Source organism: Gorilla gorilla, chromosome 23 (assembly GCF_029281585.2).
Source record: "Gorilla gorilla gorilla isolate KB3781 chromosome 23, NHGRI_mGorGor1-v2.1_pri, whole genome shotgun sequence".
In the NCBI taxonomy this organism is placed as follows: Eukaryota; Metazoa; Chordata; class Mammalia; order Primates; family Hominidae; genus Gorilla; species Gorilla gorilla.
The window spans coordinates 26,113,068-26,136,357 of NC_086018.1; the positions used below are offsets into that span (position 1 = coordinate 26,113,068).

Here is a 23,290-nt window from a genome sequence, read left to right on the forward strand (position 1 = left end):
GTAAATGTCTCCTTTTACTCTATTAAGTTATTAACTGGAACAGCAGGGACAATTTCTGTGCACACTGGAAAATCGCCCCCTAGGTGCTAGACAGACTTAACACTGTGATTATAATAGATAATAAACTGTAATCCCAGGCAATGAACACATTTAATAGATAAATTTTTCAAGAGGAAATTTGAGTCCTTCCTATACATACAGCAAAAGACAGGTTATCGAAAAGGCCTCAACATCCAAATTCAAAGCCTTTGTTAGTTCCAATAAATATCTCCTGGGAAGAGGCAGATGACGGGGAGCTGGAAGGGACTGGCTGACTAGTTAAGGCCCGGGTGAAAGAAGATGTATGCTGCCCCAGTGTGATGGGGCACATAGGCTTGGGAGAATCATCACTGACTATGCCACAGCCTAGGAGGCAGACCCAGGTGGCAGAAACATTTATTAGACAGCAACCTTTAAAGATGTGTGGATGAGGAAATAGAGAAGAGGCCAGGTGTCTTCTCAGGTACTTCCTCTTAGTCAGATGCTTGAACCACACGCTAGTGGTGAGAGGGAACCTAGGGAGGGAACCTGGTTCAAGCATCCCTGTCTCAAGGACACTTTCTCTGGCTCCCGGACCCACCAGACAAGAGACTTTGTTTCAGGCTGGGTGTCATGGTTCTCACCTGTGATCCCAGCCCTTTGGGAGGCCAAGGCAGGAGCATTGCCTGAGCCCAGGAGTTCGAGACCAGGCTGGGCAACATAGTGAGACCTCATCTCTATTTAAACTTTTTTTTTTAAGAGTCTTTATTTCCACAGCATCTGCGTTTATCCTAGTGCCAATCAGCACTGTACTGGACTCACTGACTTATGTCTCTCCACAAGCTAAGCTTCTTGGGGTCAGGAACCAGGACTTCTTGACTGTAACCCCCAGGGCAGGCACTCAGCACATGGTAGGAGCTCTACTAATCTTTGTTGAATAAATGAATGAATGTTCAATGACTGGTTGTAGTTGTGGCTTCACAGTCTGTTGTCACAACAAATCATATTTCTTCACCGCTGTCACTAAACAACTTGGACACATGGACGCGCACCCGTGCGCACGTAAGCAAGGAGTAACCCCAGCTGTTCTCACCTAGGCTGACGAGCACCCGCTGCAAGGCCTGGTAGGATGATGTCTGCAGGTCAAAGAGGGAGAGTTTGTAGTCCGTGCTCAGCTGTGCCTCATGTCGGATTGTTTCAAACAAGGCTGATGCCCTATAAAGCTGCAAGGAGGGAGGAAGAACATCATCCATTCCCCAGAAACCAATGTCCAGCTGTTTACAGACTAGAGACAACTTTTGCTCATATCTTTGTGCACAACCTAAATATTTTTTACAGATTTGAAAGGAAGAGTCTGATGTCCAGGTGTAAGGAAAAATGGATGTGCTGCGGTCAAGAATAGGCCGAGGCAGACATCCAGTCCAGCATGACTCAGTGAGTTTGGAGCACAGGCTCACAACTCCACTCATTATGTAACGACACCATGTGAGGCGCATTAGGTGATCACCCATGTGAGCTCGTGCTTAGCTCAGAGCCACTATTGTCTTTAAAAGGTAAAATTACCCCGCTAACGCCGTATATATGGCTTGTGCCCACAGCTGGTGCCTGGGCTCACTAGCGCCCAGAGTGAGTAAAGCCATGGTGAAACTGTCTACGCTTCCTCGAGTGTTTTTCCAGCTACCTGCCACTCGCCCACTGACTCCCCTCGGACCTCAGTTAGAACCTGACACCAGGTAGGTCCTTGTGGACCTAAAAAGGCATCAGATCATGCCCAGTAAATTACAGTTTATATAATCAATTTTTGACAGACAAGGGGATCTAAAAGACAGGAATTATAGACTTACGGTCTTAAAGATATTAAAACAGATATTAATCCACCAAGTGCTGATTTTTATTAAAACAAAAAGCCTCTCCTCTTGTCATCAGGCAACCACAATTCACCACCCTCGTGCCTCATGGTGAGTAAGGATGGGAGTGAGAACAGGTATGGTGAAGGCATCCCGGAAATGGACGAGCCTGAGGGGAAGAGAGCGCCACACTCTCTGAAGGGCGATAGCTCTTTGCAGACGGTTCAGTGTTCCAGGCTCAGATCATCACTGGGCAAGCTCCTCAAGGAGCCATGCCCACTCACATAGACACTCTGAGGACCAGACAATTGCCATTCCTAACGGAGACATTGTCCTGATGCTCTAACAGGCTCCTCCATCAGTGAGGCCATCAGACTTTTCTGACTCTGATATTTTCTTTTTTTTTCCCCCTCATGCCACACTGTCTAAGATGACTCTGATATTTATATGCTGGAAACTCAGTATCAAATTTTAAATTTATCCAAACTTCAGAATTCTAAGACTACTTGCTTCTCGGCCTTTTGGCTAAGATCAAGTACAGAATTCTAAGACTAAGAGACATAGACCCGGAGAGCGCTAAGAGAATGTGTTCCTAACTCTGCCACTAATTGGCTGTGTGACTTTTGGCAAGACTCAGAGACTCAATTTCTTCCTCTCTTTAAAGAGGATAGTTTCTACCTTACAGGGTTATTTTAAGGATCAAATTCACTGAGCTATAATAAGTACTTTGAAAATTGCAAATCACAATATCAACACAGGTTTTACTTTTTATAACCAGGAAATTAGAGAGTTAATCCTTTACATTGTCTTTAATCATTTTAAAAGTACAATAAAACACCCTAACATTCTAGAACGCTATGGTGCAAATTCAGTCACATCTCTTCAACTCTTGTGAGCACCTCTGGATAGGAGTCTGGATGTCCTTATCCTTGCTCCCCTCTGTCTAGCACAATGTCCTCTGCAGTCACCACTCACATGCTCGCTATCTGGATGAGTGCGTGATCTTAGATGCAGCCATCTCACTACTCCTCCAACCTAACAGAGGAGGCCTATAACTCGAGGGATCTTTCTGCTCTCCAGGGCCAGCATGACAAGGGACTTTCCTTCAACTACTTGCATATATGCAGAAATATGGCCTTATTGTAAAAGAGGGAGAGAGAGAAGTTATATCTATTAATATATCTAGAAACTTGAAATTTAATTATGAATTTTTGTTTCACTTGTCATGAAATGAATATATCAATGTTTAATGGGGAGCAATAGCAGTTAATATAAAAATTCTTAAGAAATTGAGAAATCTATCACGAGTGAGCAAAAATCTTTACTAATTGTTCAAATACTTCTGGGCTAGTACAGGCGGGAAATCATACACATTAGCCCAAGGGTAGAAGTCAGTGCCTCTTGTAAATGCCATCACTACTAGGATAGTAATCCTAAGGTCTCCCATGCTTCTGGAAACAAAAAATCCACTTCAGTCAGGGGTTCTGCTTACCTGGTGTTGGGCCTCCTCCAAGTTTCCACTAGCCCAAAGGGAGAGGCCAAGGCCATGGCGAATTTTTGCCTCATCTTCTCTTCGGCCCAGTTGCTCAGCTAACCTTAAACCTGAAACCAGATAGAGAAATTTAAGGAAACATAGAAGATGGATAATTCCACTATCCTAAGGAGTCCTGAAGGGTCATTTTACTTTTGTGTTTTTGTTTGTTTTGAGACAGGGTCTCACTCTGTTCCCCAGACTGGAGTGCAGTGGCAGCTCACTGCAGCCTGCACCTCCCCAGGCTCAGGTGATCCACCTCAGTCAGCCTCCGGAATACCTGGGACTACGGGAACGGGCCACCACAACCCGGCTGGCTTTTGTATTTTTTGGTACGGACAGGGTTTCACCATGTTGCCCAGGCTGGTCTCCAGCTCCTGATCCACCCACCTCAAGTGATCCACCTACCCCGGCCTCCTAAAGCGCTGGGATAGCACTGCTCCCACCCAATTTTGCTTCAGGTGTCTATAAAAGAATGTTAACAAGAGCCACTCAGGAGGCTGAGGCAGGAGGACTGCTTAAGCCCAGGAGTAAGAATCTAGCCTGGGCAACTTAGTGAGACCCATCTCTGTAAAAAAAAAAAACAAAAAAACAAAAAAACAAAAAAAGAATACTAACAACACAGCTAGATAAAATGAGGACAAGAGCTGAATCAGCCAAGGTAGAATAAGCATTGTCTTCAAATTCTGTGTTGGTAGCAACATTTCCAGGATGTTCCAGGACGCCTCGGCAAGAGCCCAGGTGATGGCTATCAGCAGGAGACAGGTTTGCTGGGCAGGCAGAAACACTAAAACAAGTGAAACTTAACCTGGTCACCCTCCTAAATTTGAAATCCATAGCTTTGCAAAGGAAAACTCCTGGCTGATAAACTTATCTAACCTGATTCTTTGGCTGGCAAAGCTCTTCCTGATAGTTAAATACAGAAGGCAAAAGAATATTCTTCCTTTCTCACGTGCACAGCATCCAATGAGTGTTAATAGAAGATACATACGATGTTCTCCTGAAAGCAGAATATGAACACAGCCTGACCCTGCCTTCTGTTACTGATGTTACTGACACATTTCATGTCTAAACTATTTTCCTTTTCAGTCTAAGACTTTGATGTGCCTCAGCGGGGTTGCAAAACAAGTGCTATTATGAGGCAAAAGCCTTAAATGAAACCATCCTCATTCTAATAGCCTTCAGGTAGGCACCTGCAGTTTGGGTCACTTACCCACAGCAAGCTTCTGGGTTTCAGGACACCAGCAACCTTGAGGGCTTTGTGAGAGTCAAATCTGAAGGCAACCATTTATTGTATTGGTCACTAGGCAGTTCTCAGCATCACTTTGCCCTCATTATCCTGCTCACTGTACATAGAAGCTAGCTTGTGCAGAGACAGCATGAAGGCTCCCACCGTACAACTGCACACACAAAGGAAGGACTTCCTTCTTCTAATCTAATTCAGGGTAGATGGAAGCCTGCCTCTGATCATGCTGGGCCTGTGCAATTTCAGGCTTTTGAAAAGGAACTGAGTCTGTTGAGACGGTAAGAAAAGTGACACTCAGGTTCAATGTCATAAATATACATTTCAAAATGCTCATAACTCAGAAAACTTAGAAACAACATTTTAAGTCATGTTATTGGGTAACAAAAATATTTGTAAATAATTCACATTTTTAAACATCTCACAGAATAGAAAAACAAATGAAAGAAGATGGTTCTTGGGAGAAAACCAGAAGGATACCGATTGTTTAAACCTTCAATAAGCTAAACACATTAATTCTTCAATACAGATGTCCCTTCTAGGTCAAGATCTATGAGTCAGAAGTAAAATTCACTGAGACAACTCCGCTTAGAAGCCATGTTCTATGAAAACAGGGACTTTGCTTTGTTCCTGCTATACCCTCAGCATGTAGGACTCTAGCTGAGGTTCAACAATGAAGAGTTAAAAGCCCACTGGATAGACATGGTATCTGTCCTGCCCCAGCTTCTCTCTGCTTCTGCCTCTTAGGAACCTGACTCACCCATCCAGCTCTCCTAGAACCTATAGTTTGTCAGGGACTGGTTCCAGGAAAGTCACCAAATTGATCCATGCTCCCTTTCTTCATCTGCAAGGAGAGGAAGGGCTGGGTGAGACCAGTGGTTTTATCCAGAGGTGTCTCCCTCCACAGCACCTGGAGAGCTTGTTCAAAAGGCTCAGACCAGGCCCCACCTGTGAGAGTCTATTGCACTGAAGCAGGGTGATGCTGATCTACAAGGCCCCACAGCCTCATCCCCTCAGAAAGCCAGGGGAGAGGGAGCAGTAGGGTGGTTTCCAGATAAACTAGTCCCTCCTTGCCAGAGGCTGCAGACCTAACTCAGAGCATTCGGAAAGCACCATCCAGGTGTCTTGCACTCATGAGAAGAGGCATTTGGTTTGGCCCACGAGGAAAGCCATCAGCTGCAGGCTCTCTAGTGGACACATCCACAAGACAGACACTGTAGAGATGCTACAAATTAGAGTTTTTAGATCTCTGCAAGACTTAAAAAATTACAAGAAACAATAAAAATGAACTTGAGAGTTTTCCACAAATATAGAATTGTGTTGCAATGTCTCAGGCAAACCAGCTGTTTCATGGAAACAGTATTTCAGGAAGTACAAAAGAACACAGCTGAAAGGTTGTCATATGACTGAATTTAATAGTTTTTACAAATTCAACTGAAAATTGCTCCTTGTCTGTTGGAATTTTACCACAGTCAAGTTTCAGGAAATTAGAAGCCAACATTCTCATTTAATGCATAGAGGCAGAGCCCCATGTGGATAGAAGCGGAGGTAGATAAGGTCTGGGAAGTGGCTTCCAGACTCTCTGTAACCTCTCAGACTGCAGGCCAGTGCAGTCCCTGGTCTGTTGCAAAGGAGACCAGCGAATCATCAGCTCTTTACCCACTCTCCTCTTTGCTTGCTGCTTCTCTCTCTCCTGGCTTCCCAGTGGGGGCTCAGGAGTAAAAGGGGGTAGGATGCCCAACCCTACTCTGCAACTGTGAAGTTAGAAACAACTTCAGAGAGGATCTTGTATGGTTTCTGGGTTGGAAAACTCGGGCTGGGCCCTACTCCTTGACTAACTGACTACATGATTAGGATTGAATCACTGTACTTCTCTGAGCCTCAGGTGATTCAACTGCAAAAATGGGAATAAAAAGATATACCTCACAAGACTATTGTGAGAACTGAATCAGCTTAAATAAACTTTATGTGCAAAGCCCCCTGGAAATGAGAGTTTTTGCTTGAAATCAGTAACCATTCCTTTTACCAGTGAGCTATCTGCCCTTTTTCCCTTCTAGGGTGAGAGGATCCAATATCCCTGTGTGAGAAGGACTTTCAAGAGCAGAAAGCCTCATCTCAATGTAAAGAGGTGGAGGGCAAATACATTGCTATGGGGCTTCTGCCTTTCAGAGGAAGGAAGCATCCAAGGTCCAACTGTGCAGCCTTCAGTTTCTAGGCCAGCCTGAACAAGACCCTACTGTGGCACCAACCCAAGCACTGTAGGTGACAAATGCTGAGAAAGAAGCCTGGTTTACTGCTTGAGTGCCCCTCAGACTGATACTTCCGGATTAGACCTCAGCTGCCATGTCAGAACTGACTTCTATAAAGTTTTAATATAGTTAGTTTAGATATTCTCTAGAGGGACAACAGAGCCTGGAGCAGATGGGCATTTTCTTCTGATTCGAACCCTTATAATTCTTTAGGATTACATCTTACTTGATTCATCTGTGCGAGAACGTGCTGCTCATTCCTGAGAGGGTTCTGAAAAGCAAGGAGGGTATCAGCTCCTTGGGCAGCTGGCAAGCAGTAGATGCTGTCACTGAGAGAGTAAGACAATCTGGGTCCGAGAGAGCAGGCCAAGGTGCTATGGACAATGAAACACCTTAGTACTATCAACGGACACCTGGTGGGGACACCGTGATTCTGGAGTTGAACTGACAATGTGGCCTCTGAGACCCTTACTCCACACAGAGGTGGCCATTCAAACTGTGCATACTTCCCTCTGAGTCTTGAGTTCTGACTCTGAACTTGATTTCAAGTAGGCCAAGAGAACACAATGGGCCTTTTCACCTACCTTCCTGTAAGTACATGACTGCTTGGGAATAGTTCTGCAAGGCATGATGGGTCCTTCCAAGGCTACTATATGACACCGTCTTGGCCACCAAGTCATTCATCTGTGCAGCAATGCTCAAGTGCTGTTCTTGATAGACCACAGCCCTCTCGAAGGTGCCCAGGGATTCATAAGTCAGGCCCAGGTTCCCATAGGCTCGGCCCTGGCACGTGGGGTTGTTGGTTTCCTCTGCTATCTGTAGATCAAGCTGGTGGTACTGCAGGGCTGTGTCATACTCCCCCATCTGCTGGTAAACGCCCCCCAGGCCACAGGCTGCGTCACTCTCCAGGGCTCGGTCTTTCATATCTCTAGCAATGTTCAGCTGGCGTTCAAGGCAGGAAATGGCTTGTTCGTAATTCCCTAATTGGCTGTGCAGACTTCCCAGCTCTCCATAGGCCTGGGCTTTATTGAAGGCCTCCCCAAGTTCATGGGCAACCACGAGCCTCTTTTCAAAGCACACAAGGGCTTGCTGCAAGCTCCCCATTGCCCTGTGGGAATGTAGACAGAAAAGCAATGATATTATTTCGTGCAGGTGCAGACATGCTAAAGCCCCTGAGTAAATGAAAAGCATTTGTCACTGTCACTTACTATAGAAGCTCTTAACTCCTCTTCTAGCTAAAATCTATCATGTGCCCTTAGAGTGAGATGCAGAGGAATTTCATAATCTGGAAAGCAATTCAAAAGTCATCCCTTAGTGACCTTCCCAAGAGCTTGAGATTCAATGGGATACACACCCCAGAGGAAACATAAAATATATTAATAGGCACAATGATAGCAAGTGAACTGTTTGGTTCTTCAGGCCTCCCAATTTCCACTACCGCTTAGACTATGTTTTTGAAATCACTTTACAGTGGCTATAAATCTTTCACCCTGAGGTTCTCAGAGCACTCTGTGGGTGAAGATTTAGTTTGACCCTTGCCCTTCCTCCACTCCAGGAGCCCTAATCCCCTGCCTCTCTGGTGGGGCCATATATCCTGCAGACACAGGCACCTTCTTGGGTTCCCCACATTTAGGAGAAAGTATCACCTTGACCAACAGTGTGTCTTTTTGTGCTGCTAAGAGAAGACACGATAAGCGTGGAAAGAGCATGACCAAACCAGTTGTGTGGGGCACATGAATTAGTTCCCCTGAGCCTCCGATTCTGGTGATAATAAATCCCACATCCCACAGCAGATGATAATAGATATAGAGTAATACAAAACTGTTAAAACTATTAAGATATCTGTGCAAGGGACCTTGCACAGATGATGCATGCAACATAGTACATTTATGCATTCTCCTATTATCAGGTGGCTTTTCTGAGGAGCAACACAATGGGGTCTAAGTAATTGGTTAGGTGCAGATGTTGTATTAATAAACACATTCATATAATGTGGGAGGTATTCAGAAAAGATCAGTGAAAGTGACTTGTTCACCTTCCCCATCCCTATTATCCTTCTCATTCTAATGTAGTCAAAAGGCACTGCATTTGGAGTCACAGAGCCCTGGGTTTAACTCTCAGCTGTCCCTTTTAAGCTGCATAATCTTAGGCATTAACTCAATTTCTCTGGGCTTTAGTTTCTTCGTCCATAACATAAGGGTAACAACATCAACTACTTAATTCAAACAGTTGTTGGAGGAATCAGATGAGATATGTACGAAAATGTTTGTAGTTAACAAACTGCCATGCAGACATGAAGTTGCCTTTACTGCCACAAATGCTCTTTTTGCAGAACTATAAACCAAAATTGTCCTTGGTCATTTTTACCTGTGTCCATTTCCCAGGCCCCGGTAAGCCTTGGCTTGGTCTTGCATGCGATTCAGACTCTGCGCGACAGATAAATATTGTTCATAGTATTTGATAGCTTCCTCATAGTCACCCAGGGCTTCGTAGCAATCCCCCAGGTTGCCATAGGCCCGGCCCCTGTCGAGCACAGACTCATTTCCACTTAGCTGCTGTAGCATGGCCAATTGCTGCTCAAAGTAGCCAATGGCTTCTTCCATCACATTCATGTTCATCTTTGTGATGCCCATGTTGCCATAGACCTGGGCTTCCAGACTCGGATCCTTCAGCTTTTGCCCTAGATCCAGTTGCTCTTCATAACACTTGAATGCCATTGTGTATTTCCCAAGGGCCATGTAGACAGCAGCCAGGTGCCCATGAGCTCTGCACTCCCCTGGCAAGTCACTCAGCTCCTGATATACCTCCAGTTCCTGTGTGTGATAACCCAGGGCCTTGTCATACTTCTGGATCATTCGGTATGCAGTGCCCAGGGCTGCATATGCACTGGCTTCTAATCTTCTGTCCTTTACCTGGTGAGCTAAGCCCAGTTGCTGCTCATAGAATTTTATTGCACCATTTATATCTTTTTTACAGATGAATATATCGCCCAGGTTCCCTAGGGCTCGAAATTTAGCCTGGGAATTATTCAGAGACTGGGCTAGGGACAGTAGGTACTTCTGACACTCTTCAGCTTTACTGAAATTCAGCAGAGCCTTGAATGCTAGGCCCAAGTTGCAGTAGGCTTTTGCTTGGCTCAACTTGTCGTGAAGGTCTTTAGCCAGTGCCAGATCCTGTTCGTAGTACTTCACTGCCTCCTGATAGTTTCCAAGGCAGTAATGGGCATAGCCAAGATTGTGGCAGACCTTCCCTTCTCCTTCCATGTCTTGAAGGTCGGGAGCAAGCCGGAGGTACTGTTCATAATAGGGGGCAGCCTGGACATACTCTCCCCGAGAGCAGTGGAAATTGCCCAGGTTGCTGAGGGCCCGGGCCTCGCTCTGGATGTCTCGTAGCTCCCGGGCGATGTTCAAGTGGTTCTGATAGTGTTGCAGGGCCCGGTCATGGGCACCCAGGGCCTGGTAGGCCACGGCAAGGTTCCCATGTGTGGAGGCCTGTGAGGCGCGGTCATTCACTTCCATGGAGATCTGCAGCTCCTGCCGATGGTATTTGACCGCCTGGTCGTACATGCCCAGGGCGTTGTAGGCATTGCCCATATTCCCATAGGCACGGCCCTGGGCAGCATAATCACTCAGCTCCTGGGCAATGCACAGGTGGGTCTTGTGGAGTTTCAGTGCAGTGTCATAATCACCTTTCATCTGGTGTATGATTCCTAAGAAAGAGAATAAAAGAACAGACTAAGACTGAAATAACTGATCTGCAATGTAGAAAGAAATGTAATTTGCATCTCAATTTATAGTAAAATGCAATCCAGATGAATTAAAGAATTTAAAATAACAGAAGGTAGAATTAAATATTTATCAGCTCTCCACAGAGAGGATAGCTTAAGTTTCAAAGCAACAGAAAAAAACATTTACTGATTTTATTACAAAAATAAGAATGTTTGTACTACAAATACATATCTAAAATTAAAAGGCAAAACAATACTGGAAAATATATTAAACATAAATGAAAAAGTTCAATAGCCATTGCGTGTAAAGAGTTTATTTGGTTTGATTTTTTAAAAATGAAGATCCCAATTTACTAAAATAGGCGAAGACCTGTAAATGTTAGCAGACAACTCACATCCAAAGAAATACAAAGAGTAACCACAGGGGAAAATGCTAATTTCCTTTAATAATCAATGAAATGCAAAATAAAGCAACCCTGAAGTACCATGTTGCTTCGGCTAAATTAGCAAACAAAAAAATTAACCACAACTCCTACACTGATGAGATTGTCCTAAAATTGGTAAACACACCAACTGCTGGGGACATAAACTGGAACAACCTTTTTGCATAAGCAGCCTGGCAAGAACCACAAACGCGCTCCTACTCTGACCCAGCAATCTTACTCAAGGGAAAGTATCCTAAGAAAATAATCTGACAAACACAAAAGATTGCATAACAATACACGTAACAACCTTCAATGTGGCACTATACACTACTGGAAAATCAGAAACATCTTAAATGTGAAACACTGGGGGATTGTATAAGTACATTTTGGTATATCAACTCAATAGAGGATTATGCAGTCATTAAAAAGATAATTATGAAGTCTATGCTGAAAAATGGGAAACAATGTTCTTGTAATCATATTAACTGGAAAAATCAGGAAAAAATGCTGCATGCTCCCGTGACAGTAACTAGGAAAGTTAGTATGTCCATACACATGGACAAGCTCTTGACGGGGTTATACAAAAACAAAAATAGTTGCCTTGTTAGGTAGTGGAATTTCAGTAATTTTTGTTCTAAAATCTCTTGTAATTCTGCTATACTTTTACAATCGACAATAACAGTGCTCCAAACAAACCTCATGAACCATATTATAGCTGCTAAGCTAAACTATTGTTTTAACAAGCAGTTTTAAAAAATGAGTTATATCATACATATCATAACTATAAAGTGGTTTCAAATGAGGGATAGCATAATGGTAACTTGGACGCTGGCTTTAAGGAGAGCTTCGTCCATCCCAGTTGGGGCTAGAGTGATGGCCACCACTAGAAAAGGTGGAGAGAAGCTAGTATGCAAACAGGTTTCTCCTTGCCTTTGGTTTTGAACATGCTTTTCCATGCATCAGTCTGTGAGCTTTCCAGTGGTGACTAAAACCTACAGAAGCCCCAAAAGTCAAAAATGCCAAGATGTGTTCTGTTAAAACATCTGAACTAAAAATAGATGCTCTGAGAAAGAAAGCTGTGAAAACCTAGCCTCCCCAATTTGTGTATCTCTCTGACACTCTTTAATCATTCATTCACTTATCCAGCAGACATTAGCTGGGCATTTATTGTATCAGAACTTGTGGTGGGCAGCAGGGGTAGAAAGAAGAATGAGGACAGAAGTCTCTGCCCCCAGAGAGCACACTGGGTGAAAAGGCAGACAGTATGCATGATCAAGGCTGAAGTCAGGGCAGGGCAGGAGCTGCGGCTGCAGTGCAGGGTGAGTCTGTGGGGACCACTCTGCTGGTCCTGACTCCTCCCTTGCATGCTGTGGAGATCTGCCCTGCCACAAGCGTCACATCTACTCCTGGGACCCAGCCATCTCTTTGACTTAACTGGACTTAGGGTAAATCATTTAGTGTTTTTGAGTTTTATGTAGTTCATCTATAGTTCATATATTTTCTCATCTATAAAATGAGAAAAATAATAAACATAACACCAACCTTAGGAGGTGATAGTGAGGATCAAATGAAATAATGTATGTGCAAGAGCACTGTAAAACTGCAGAGTGAAATTGCAATATTAGTTATTGAAATTATTCCCTTCCAGGAAAAGAAATTCTTGAGGTGCTGGAAATTAAATAAGCCATGGTAATTCTTCTGTATATTTTTTATGAGTAAAATATTTCATAATTTAAAAATAACTACATAAATCATGGTACATTTATACAATGGAATAAACATGGTGACATTAAAAATGGTGAGGGGCTGGGTGTGGTGGCTCACACCTATAACCCGGCACTTTGGAAGGCTGAGGCAAGACGATCGCTTGAGCTTAGGAGTTCAACAGAAGCTTGGGTAACATAACAAGACCTTGTCTCTACCAAAAATTAAAAAATTAGCTGGGCATGGTGGTGTGAGCCTGTAGTCCCAGCTACTTGGGAGGCTGAGGTAGGAGGATCATTTGAGCTCAGAAGTTCGAGGCTGCAGTAGGCCATGATCACACCACTGCTCTCCAGCCTGGGTGACAGAGTGAGACCCTGCCTTTAAAAAAAAAAAAAAAAGTTAAGTTTATTGACATAGGAAGAAATTTACAATATATTAAGGGGATATATGATCCCAAAACAGTACATTTTAATGCATACTTTAGTAGCATTGTGTATAGACATACATGTTTATATTTAAACATATAGCATAAAATGTATTTAAAGGTTAAGAGTAGTAATATTTGGGTGGTAGAATTGTAGTTTTTTTTTTCTTTTTACTTACATGTATTTTAATTTTTTTTCTATGAGGAACATATAACCCTTGGTTTAAAAACAGTATTTTTGGACTCCAATCCAGTAAGAAAGTAACATTCCTGGGGACTGGGTCTGGTCACTTCCCTGGGTTAGAGATGTCACCAGGATCCTTGCTGGAAGGATCAGAGTTTTTCCGAATCTGTCTCAAGGTTAGAAAATCTAAGCTTCCCGAGAGGAAATAATACCTTAGCATCACCTACAACCCTCTTAATGCTGAAAAATTATTAGTGACAGAAACGTTTCAGTTCTAAAGACCTGAATTTAACATGTGGTCCTAAACCACTTCTATCTAAAGAGAAAAATTTCACATTTCAAATTTCCAGGTTTCCTCAGAGGAAATTTTTTTTTTTTACATTTCTGCCTCTCTCCTCATTTACTCCCTCTCTCCTCAGCTTCTGTATTTTTTAAATTAGGGTCAAAATATCTGCCCAGCCATGAGTCAATAATTACGAACAGAGCCGGAGCTGGGGAGGGCAGAAGGAGTGCCCAAATCTCCCTTGGAGCACTTTCTCCCACAATCATGCCTTTGCAGTGATTTTTTTTTTTCCCTCACAGCTTTTGGATTTTATTGCAATGGTTTTCTTAAGCCAGTATAAGCACTTGTTGTTTGCTAAGATGGGGGTAAGAGGAAGCAAGTGGTGAGAGGCAATTGGAGGCAACTGGAGGAAGCTTGGCTTTCCTATATGGCCCATCACCACCAAAGACAGGTCTCCTTGGACGCTCCCCACTCTCCTGCAGGGTGGGACTTACCTCATCCTACAGGAAACTGGCTAAGCATTAGAAAGGCACAATATAATAGAAAAGGCACAGGACTCTAAGCCAGAAGTACTGTTTACAAGCCTGGCTCCCACCTCATTCAGCTGAGTGTCTTTGAGACACCCAATACCTCTGAGCCTTTGTTATTTTTTTAAATTGAAAATATTTTGGCAATTTTTGTTTTCTCACTAATAAGGTCATATTATAATCATTTCAAAGACATAGCTTGAGAAACATAATAGTATGTATCAATATACTTTGTAAACTAAAACATGGTATCTAAACATAGTATGACCAGTATTTAGAGAGTGAGAAAAAGGAAAGGAATTCTGTTTCTCTGACTCTCATGACCTTAAGAGTCTGGGCTAGTTAATAGGGAGCAGTTGGGATGATAATGGCTACCCAGGGTTCAATGATTTGTGAAAGAAACTGCCTGCTGGTTATGGCAAAATGATCTGATCTCCAGCCAGCTTCCCTATGCACTCTACTGTTCTCCTGTCCTCCTTATCTTACTTTTCCAAGGGCCTGTAAAGAATCATAAGAAGACTCTCAAAGGCTTCCTCATGCAGACAAGAGTAAGAAGAGATGGATGGGGCCGAACTGGGAATTTTTCATCCTCCCTGTGTCTCTACTGTCCCAGCCACTGCCAGCCTGGGGAATTCTGAATGGAACATGACACACTCTTGGCAGCCTTTCTCTTTGTTGAGGCAACATAAAAGCGGCCCCAGAGCTGCCAGCAGAGTGACTGCACATGCTGAGGAGATAATCTGCAGATCCTCCTTCCCTTTCGAGACCACAGCTTGATTTTCCAGGGCCGTCAGTCAGATGAAGACTTACAGAGGGCCTGTCAGCAGGGGCGTGCTAGGTGACAACGTGCTGCAGGGAGGGGAATTAAATGAAGATTAGTGGGGCAGAAGATCCTCACAAAGCCGAGTTCTCAGGAGGGTGTGTGGAGAAAGGACACATGGTTATGAATTTATACATCCTCACAGCAGGTCTCCACCTATGGGTCAAGAACGGTCACTGCCATGGGAATAATAATAGCTACTTCAAAGGGCTGTTGTGAGGGCCAATGCGATCATGCTCAGCAGAGGCTGGCCTAAGTGCCTCAGACATAGTAAGTGCTCAATACATTTTGCTTTTATTATTAGCCATTACCAGCAAAGACCAAGGGAGGTGTGAGCTGCACAAGCCAAGCAGAAAAATTACTAAACATAGAATGCAGTTCTGGCTGCCTTTTCTCTTATGAATTTTGTGGAGGTAGGGGCCTCGGTGCACCGCCACCAACAATGGAAGTGGTCTTCTCATGTATTGAAAGTGTTACAGTCATGATTATTAATAGTACACAACCCAAATGGGGCTTTAAGAGATGATCTATTTTTTCCTCTACTTTCAAACAAATTGTTTTCTGCTCCATCCTACTCAAATCACCATCTATTCTCAGAGGCAACATAAGATTTGGGAACTGGAAAAGGCCCTCCCATGGGTTCACTTTCTAAATGATGTGACCTGGCGAAAGTAATGGAGATTCGTCTCCAGTGAGAGGAAGTGAGTTAGTGGCAGAACTGAGGCAAAGGACTCTCAGACCCACTGCCCTCAGCAGGACCAGCCCATCTGCTTTCAGGACAAGCTGGAGACATGAAGTAACTCTTATTAGTCTTGCTAGGGGTGACATAGGACAGTGGGTATGCTTTATAAAGTTCTCTTCCGTTAGAAATATTTATAGAAGCATTTACACATGAAACAACGTGGTGTCCATGATTTGCTTTAAAAATTGTGTGTGTGTGTTTATGAAAATAGATGAAACAAGATTAGCAAAATGTGGAAAACTGGGTTATGAGTATGTGGGAGTTCATTATACCATTTTCTCTACCTGTGTGTTCATGAACATTTCAATAATGGAAAATTAAATAATAAAGGTATACATAAAACTTTGCACTGCATATATTCTTCTATAATCTTTTTGGATCAGGAAACTGTTCCTTGCAGCTAAGTCCTGACGTGGATGTTTAAGTCCACTTTTATGTCTATGGGACAACAGTAGAAAGAAATTGGGTTGGTCAACAGCCTCTGTAGCTGCACCAGCCTCCATATCCTTTTCCAGGCTGGGAGAAGAACATGTAGAGACCGAAAACTACACAGCACTTTGTCCTGTTGCCTTGATTTCATTTCAAATGATCTTAAAGTATAGGATGATATTTTGTCTATCAAAGACCCAAATGGCTGAGAAATGGCTAAAATGGCCAAGAAAATCTGCTTCACAGAAAAGTGCTGTGTACTCCCAACTGTTCCTCCCAGTCCTCCTCCTCATTGGGAGAAGTGGTCCCAGGTTTTCCATAGGACCCATAATTCTAACCCTAGATATCTTTAGGTTCCCTGAACCCTCTCCTTCTCAAGTTTTCACATATAAGTTCTTCTCATTGTACTTAAAATATTGCAAAGCTGAGAGTGAGGAGGAGGTGACAGACCTGGTTAGTAAACAGATGGCTAGAATCAAAGGCATGAGAGCAAAGTGCTCTGTGTTAGAAATGCAACCAATTGGATGTCTTATCTAACACACTTGCAGGTGACTATTTATTAATATGCACCTGGAGACAAATCTCCATTATTTTTGCCAGTGATGGACAGCAAAGGTATAGATTTTTTTTTTTTTTTGAGACAGGGTCTCACTCTGTCACCTATGCTGGAGTGCAGTGGCATGATCATGGCTCACTGCAGCCTCAATCGCCCAGGCTCAAGAGATCCTCCTGCCTCAGCATCCCATGTAGCTGGGACTACAGCTGTGCACCACTGTGTCCAGCTAATGTTTAATTAATTAATTTTTGTAGACATGGGATCTCACTATGTTACCCAGGCTAGTCTCAAACTCTTGGGCTCAAGTTATCTTCCTGTCTTGGCCTCCTAAAGCACTGGGATTGCAGGGGTAAGCCAACATGTCAGGCCAATACAGATATTTTTAAATGCAGGTAATTCCAAAAATGTGTATCATTTGACTTCAGCTAAAAGCAACTTCCTGATAGGTAAGCTTTTCTTGAGAACCTCTCTGTGCCTGGCTCTCTACTCCATGATCTCATTCATGCCCCAAAACAAGGTTGATACTGTGGTCTCAGAGCCCCAAAAGGTTCAAGAGCTTACTCAGGCCCACACGGCTCTAAGTGGCAGGAGTGGTACTAAAACCCAGGTTTTTCTGACTCAGAAGTCCACGCTCCATGCTTTTTTTATTTTTTAAGAGACAGAGTCTTGCACTCCAGCCTGTGACCCGGGCTGAAGTCCAGTGGCACAATCACAGCTCATTACAGCCATGACCTCCCGGGCTCAAGTGATCCTCCCACCTCAGCCTCCCAAGTAGCTGGGACTACAGGCACACACCACCATACCCAGCTTAGTCCACACTCTTTTACCTTCTCCCTTCATCTGGAAATGTCGTCCAGTAAAAGACAGGCATGATTCTGTGCCCATTTCTTTTCCCTCACCATACACACAAATATTTGCATCATGTGCCAATTTCTTCTTTATTAACATTAGTATACTGCTGTGGCAAACCAAGCTCTTAGCAGCTGCATATGAACAGATTGATGGCCTGGCTAAATCTGTATCTAGAGAGCAGAGAAGTACACATTAGATACAAGAAAATCCTAAAAGATTAAGAAATGTAGTAGGAGGATGCAGATGTAATCTGTGTGGGCATCACCTCTGGAGAACTCTTGGGCCATCGCACGTCTGTTCTGCCATCCTTTAACTTAATTACATCTGTCTCCTTTTTCTACTAAACCCACCAGGCTCAGCCTGTTCCTTGAAGGATAAGTGAAGTTACGAGCCTGTTATCTTCTTTTGCTTCAACAGCAGTTTAGGATGTCTTCAGTGACATTGAGAGTTCGGTGGCACTTCTGTTCCAGATCCCAATTGCCCTTCCCTTCTGTTTCAACTCTGAGGAGCCTGCTATAATAAGGTTGGGAAATCTCTGTACCACCTCTCCCTCCTATAAGCACACTCCATTGGACGCTATCTACCTTTTAAACCAACTTTGGAGGAAATAAAATGTAGTATTTTTGTAGAGACTATATTTTAGAGTCTAAATGTATTATTTATTTGCTATATATTTATTTCTCCAAATGCAGAGAAATAGGTTCTATTGCTCACCCCCAGCCCTCAAGACTCCCCCTGATGCTGACTGGGAGCAGGGTCAGTTCCTCTTCAGTCCCCTCCCACCACCATCCCAAAGGCTTGGGCTGAATGAGCAGTGACGAGCCCACTGGAACCCACAAATATTCACTGCCTTCATGCATAGCCCTCCTTCCCACTTCCCTTGGATACTTAAAGACTAAGACTGCAGGTGAATAGCTCAGAAATTCCCTGAGCCTGTGCCGCTGTAAATCCTGAGGCAGTGGGGAAGATTAATTGTGCCATGAAGTAAGGGAAGTAATAATTAAACCTATTTAAAAAGAGGTGGCTGGAGAGGGGTGCTCGTGATAGATGATGAGGTAGGAAGTGCTAGGCACAGTCATCTCTAACGGCTATGGTCGGGCCACTGGGAGAGACTTGGTGGGAAGCCCAGAGCAGAGTGAAAAATATGCTGGGCCTGCCTGGCCAAGCCCCGCCATTAGTCACTGTTGGAAAAGTCAGAGTGTGCCTGGTTTTCATTCTGGATCACAATAAGAGGTGGGAGGCAGCCTCATAAGTTAGCAATGCAGGGAATGTTACAAGGAGTTAGCTTCAGTATGAAAAACACATTTGTTTAGAGGCATGGGATAGAATCACTGAAATGCTGACACAACTGTTTCTTCTCCTCCCTTGAGCTAAGACCCTGAAAGCTGAACCAGTACCATCTCCTTGGAGCACCTTCTGAGGGTCCCTCTAGCCTACAAAGTGTAGTCAAGTGGAATTTGTGTGCTTTCCTGATTCATACCCAATCCAGTCTTCCTATGCCAGCCACAGAGCAGTCCCATACTCCCTTCTGCTCAATCCTACCCTGCCTCTTCTGCCTGTGAGTATCCTATTCACTTGGATTGGATTACCTTTCTTGCCCATCTGCAGTAGACTTTACCAATGCTTCCTGCTATCTGGATCTCTTCCACGTTCAGGTATGTATTTCCCACTCGTGAGAAGTTAGGCATGGCAAGTGACTTGCTTTATCCAGTGAAAAGTAATGAGAAATGATTGCGTTACTTCCAGACAGAAGCGTTGAAGAGCTGAAGTGCAGTATTCCACGTTCTCTCTTCCTCTGTCTCATCAACTTGCAGAAGCTATGTATTGTATTCCAGATGGTACAGCTATAGGAAGACGGAGCTAAGGCAGGCTTAGATTAGTGTGTTGCCCCTAAGGATTGCATGGACCTGTGGTAGGCTTTGTATGAATATAATACTTTGTTGTATTAAGCCACTAAGATTTATGGGCTGTTACTCTATTAGCACCTAGCACATCCTGATAGATGTGCCCTCCAATATAAACCCTCCCAGCCCTTGTCACAGCCTACAATTACAAATCATATTCTAACAAAGTCTGTGTGAGACAGACGTCTATTAACAGAAGTTTCCCAAGGAGCTTTTGAGTCTTCCATGCCTCTGGATGCTCTAAATTCTAGCCCTGGATCTAGGGAGACCACAAAAACCTGTAAACTTGAACCAAATTACCTTGGACCTACACAGAATTGTGGGTTATCATGGTGCCCTCAGGTTAGTTAATTTGCTCTTGATTAAAGATTGCTGTTAGAAAAAGCACACTGAAGTCTATTACAATCTTTGCTGTAAAATTTTATTGATACCATACATTTTGTCACCAGAATCCCCCTATTTAAATTCTCTCTTGAGAAATTTCTTTTAGAATTCAGCTACCCTTTCCCTGAGGAATGCTAGGCTCCCGTCTTTTGGATAATAACAATTGTGAAAAAAATAGTTAGAAAGAATGAATAAAATCTAGTATAGTAGTTGATAGCACAACAGGGTGACTGTAGCCAATAATAATTTAATTGTACATTTAAAAATAACTAAAAAGAGTATAATTGGATTATTTGTCACACAAAGGATAAATACTTGAGGGGACAAGTACCCCATTTACCCCGATGGTGATTATTACGCATTATATGCTTGTATCAAAATATCTCATGTAACCTATAATTATATACAACTACTATGTACCCATAAAAATACAAAATTAAATTAAAAAAAGAATTATGGGCTGGGAGCGGTGGCTCACACCTGTAATCCCAACACTTTGGGAGGCCAAGGCGGGTGGATCACCTGAGGTCAGGAGTTCGAGACCAACCCAGCCAACATGGTGAAACCCCGTCTCTACTAAAAATACAAAAATCAGCTGGGCATGGTGGCATGCACCTGTAATCCCAGCTACTCAGGAGGCTGAGGTGGGAGAATCACTTGAACCCAGGAGGCGGAGGTTGCAGCAAGCCGAGATCACGCCACTGCACTCCAGCCTGGGTGACAGAGCAAGACTGCGTCTCAAAAGAAAAAAAAAAAAGAATTATGTATATAGTCAAGGACAGACACTCAGTCAATGACAGACTGTAGATACAACAGTGGTCCCATAAGATTATAATACCATATTTTTAGCATACCTTCTCTATGTTTAGATACACAAATATTTATCATTGTGTTAAACATTTCAGTAGAGTACCCTCCTATACAAGTTTGTAGCCTAGGAGCAGTCAGCTATATACCACGTAGCCTAAGTGTGTAGTAGGCTATCCTATCCAGGTTTGTGTAAGCGCACTCTGATGTTCACGCAATGAAGAAATTGCCGAATGATGCATCTCAGAATGTATCCCTATTGTTAAACGACACATGACTATATTTCTTTCTTTGCTTCAGCCACCAAGAAGCTCTGGCTTAAATATGAAACTCTACTATAACAACTATATTAGCCCTTATATGCTGCATGTTTGGGCTCTTTGATCTTGATTTACTATTTCTATTATATCATCATTTGATATTAGAAGTTAAATAAATCCTTTATGGAATGAAACAAGTTATAAACAAGCAAGCAATCAAAAAATTTTATATCTGTTGCATGCTCAGCTGACTTTGCCTTGGTAATTGGTGTGTCCCCTGAGCCTGCCATTTCTCAACTTTGCTGCCTAAGCTCTGCAATTTGTTTCATGGGTCTTATTCTACAAGATTTAATAATCCAGAATTGCCAGTTATGTGGCACAGTGCTTTATGGTTGAAAGGCACTGTGAGCAGAATCAGAAGATCCCTATTCCCGGCTCTACTACTTCATGTCATCTGCTCTTAAGAAAGTTACTATTAATACTTCTTCTGGCCTCAGGTTTTCATCTATCTCAGAAGGCTATTATGAAGATCAAATGAAACAGTTTCTAGGGTATTGGTATTATTCCAAACAGCTTCAATTACCATAGTCCTCAATATTACAAATAACAAAATAAAAAACTGCCACTCCCTCTAGCATTATTTTGCTAGAGTACAACTCACTGTCTTAGATGCCATCATATTTCCTAAGTAAGTATCAAAGGGAACTTGACACCAGATTGTCTCACCTAAGGACAGTGCAAAACTGTGGGCTCTGAGAATATTATATAGAAGCTCTGCTTACGTGGGGATGGAACCCATTTCCTTAAGTACCAGAGTGTGTAGATAGGGGAGGAAGTGCCCTTACAGGGCCTTTGCAAATGTGGTGGGGGCATTTTTGGTTGTCAAAATATCTGGGAGACCACACTGGCAAGTGTGGGTGGGGCCAGGGATACTAAACAACCTTCACCATGTGGGAAAATCCTACACAATGAAAAGACATCACACCCAAAACGACAATAGCACCACATTGAGTAACACTGGATGCTCTGAGGTAATTTTACACTCTGGCACTACTAATTAATAATCTGAAGAAACAACTTCATTTTTGTACTGTCATCCAGCTGAAGTTGTTAAAATAAATCATCAAAGCTAATTAATTGGGAAGTCTTTTGGCTGGTATCCAATAATTTAAGCAAAAGACTGAGAAACTGAAAACCTTACTTTAAAAATCTCGTTTACTGACTGATCCTCCTCACCAATTTATCTGTAAAATGTAATGCATTAAGAAGACAGATTAAAAAACACCCAAGTATGGGCTTCCTCCTAATTTCACAATGATTATTAATAAGGGAGAGGGGAACCCTTCCTAATAATAAAAAACAGTAGTAGCAATAATAATAATAATGATAATGATAATATACAAAATTCTCTTTTGGTGATCTCATGACACGGCACAAAATACCAAGTATGTGACTCCTAAATAGGCAATTCTAGCTCTGAGTTCTCTCCTAAGCCGTAGTCTCATAAATCTAACTGCTTTCTGAATATGTCTACCTGGATATACCTCAGATACCCTAAAATTCAAAAATGTTTGCTATATTGTTGAGCTTAATTAAATTTAACATTTTAGGGCTCTCATCTGCTTTCAACGCCCTGGGACCTTCATTATCTTATTTGAGTCTAGGGACAAAGGCAGGGTGGCTGGGTCTGCTTTTGAAGACACTCACAGAGGCCATGTGGTCACTAAGATTCAGAGCTAGGACCTGAACTCACACCCACCACCTCCCAGCCCAGCACATTTTTTTCCCTGGGTTACTTTGCCTCTCTGAGAGTCTGAGACAGTAACTGCTACAGAATTCAACTGTGCAACCCAGGGTGAAGGCAAAGCCCATCCCCCAGAGCAGCATCATGCCTTCAGCCCAGGGAGGATAAGAGGACAGCATGGTCTGCCCAGACAAATAGAAAGCCCTGAAAATGAACAGGAAAAGGGAGAAACAGCACAAGAGCTGGTCAAAAGAGTGGCCCTTTAAAATGATTTTACCTTGCAAATTCAATTGCAAAGACAGATGGATGTTTTAGCAAGGCTGGAGAGCAAATTATGAAATCTGTGTTCCCAAGGCAATAGGGTCTGAAAAGCTTCCTTTTAAAAATTCACACTGGATGGAAAATTCAAACTCTATGATTGTGTGAAGTGTTCTAGCTATATTAAGCATAATGCTCTCAAAACAAGTGATTCACATATTCTGCTCATTTTTCTATTAGTATATGGGCTTTTGGTTAGGGCAATTTCAAAAACACTGAAAAGAGCAAAATGGGATTAAAATTGTGAATCCATTTACTGCTTTCAGTTTTTCTTCCGTTTCTGTTTAATTGAGAGGAACTTACATAGGAAAT

The 23,290-nt window shown here is 42.9% G+C and overlaps 1 protein-coding gene across 8 annotated transcripts in view; it reads right to left on the minus strand.

Moving 5' to 3' along the window:
- The window catches only part of TTC28 (tetratricopeptide repeat domain 28), a 718,078-nt gene that overhangs the window by 119,429 nt on the left and 575,359 nt on the right, over window positions 1–23,290 (minus strand). For all 8 annotated transcript variants that reach the window (XM_055374084.2, XM_019018517.4, XM_055374083.2 and 5 more), the window contains 4 exons: window positions 9,256–10,597; window positions 7,473–7,996; window positions 3,358–3,467; window positions 1,112–1,241 (listed from right to left, as the gene is read on the minus strand). In XM_055374084.2, the coding sequence (XP_055230059.1) occupies window positions 1,112–1,241; window positions 3,358–3,467; window positions 7,473–7,996; window positions 9,256–10,597 (2,106 nt within the window). The remainder of the gene's footprint in view (window positions 1–1,111; window positions 1,242–3,357; window positions 3,468–7,472; window positions 7,997–9,255; window positions 10,598–23,290) is intronic.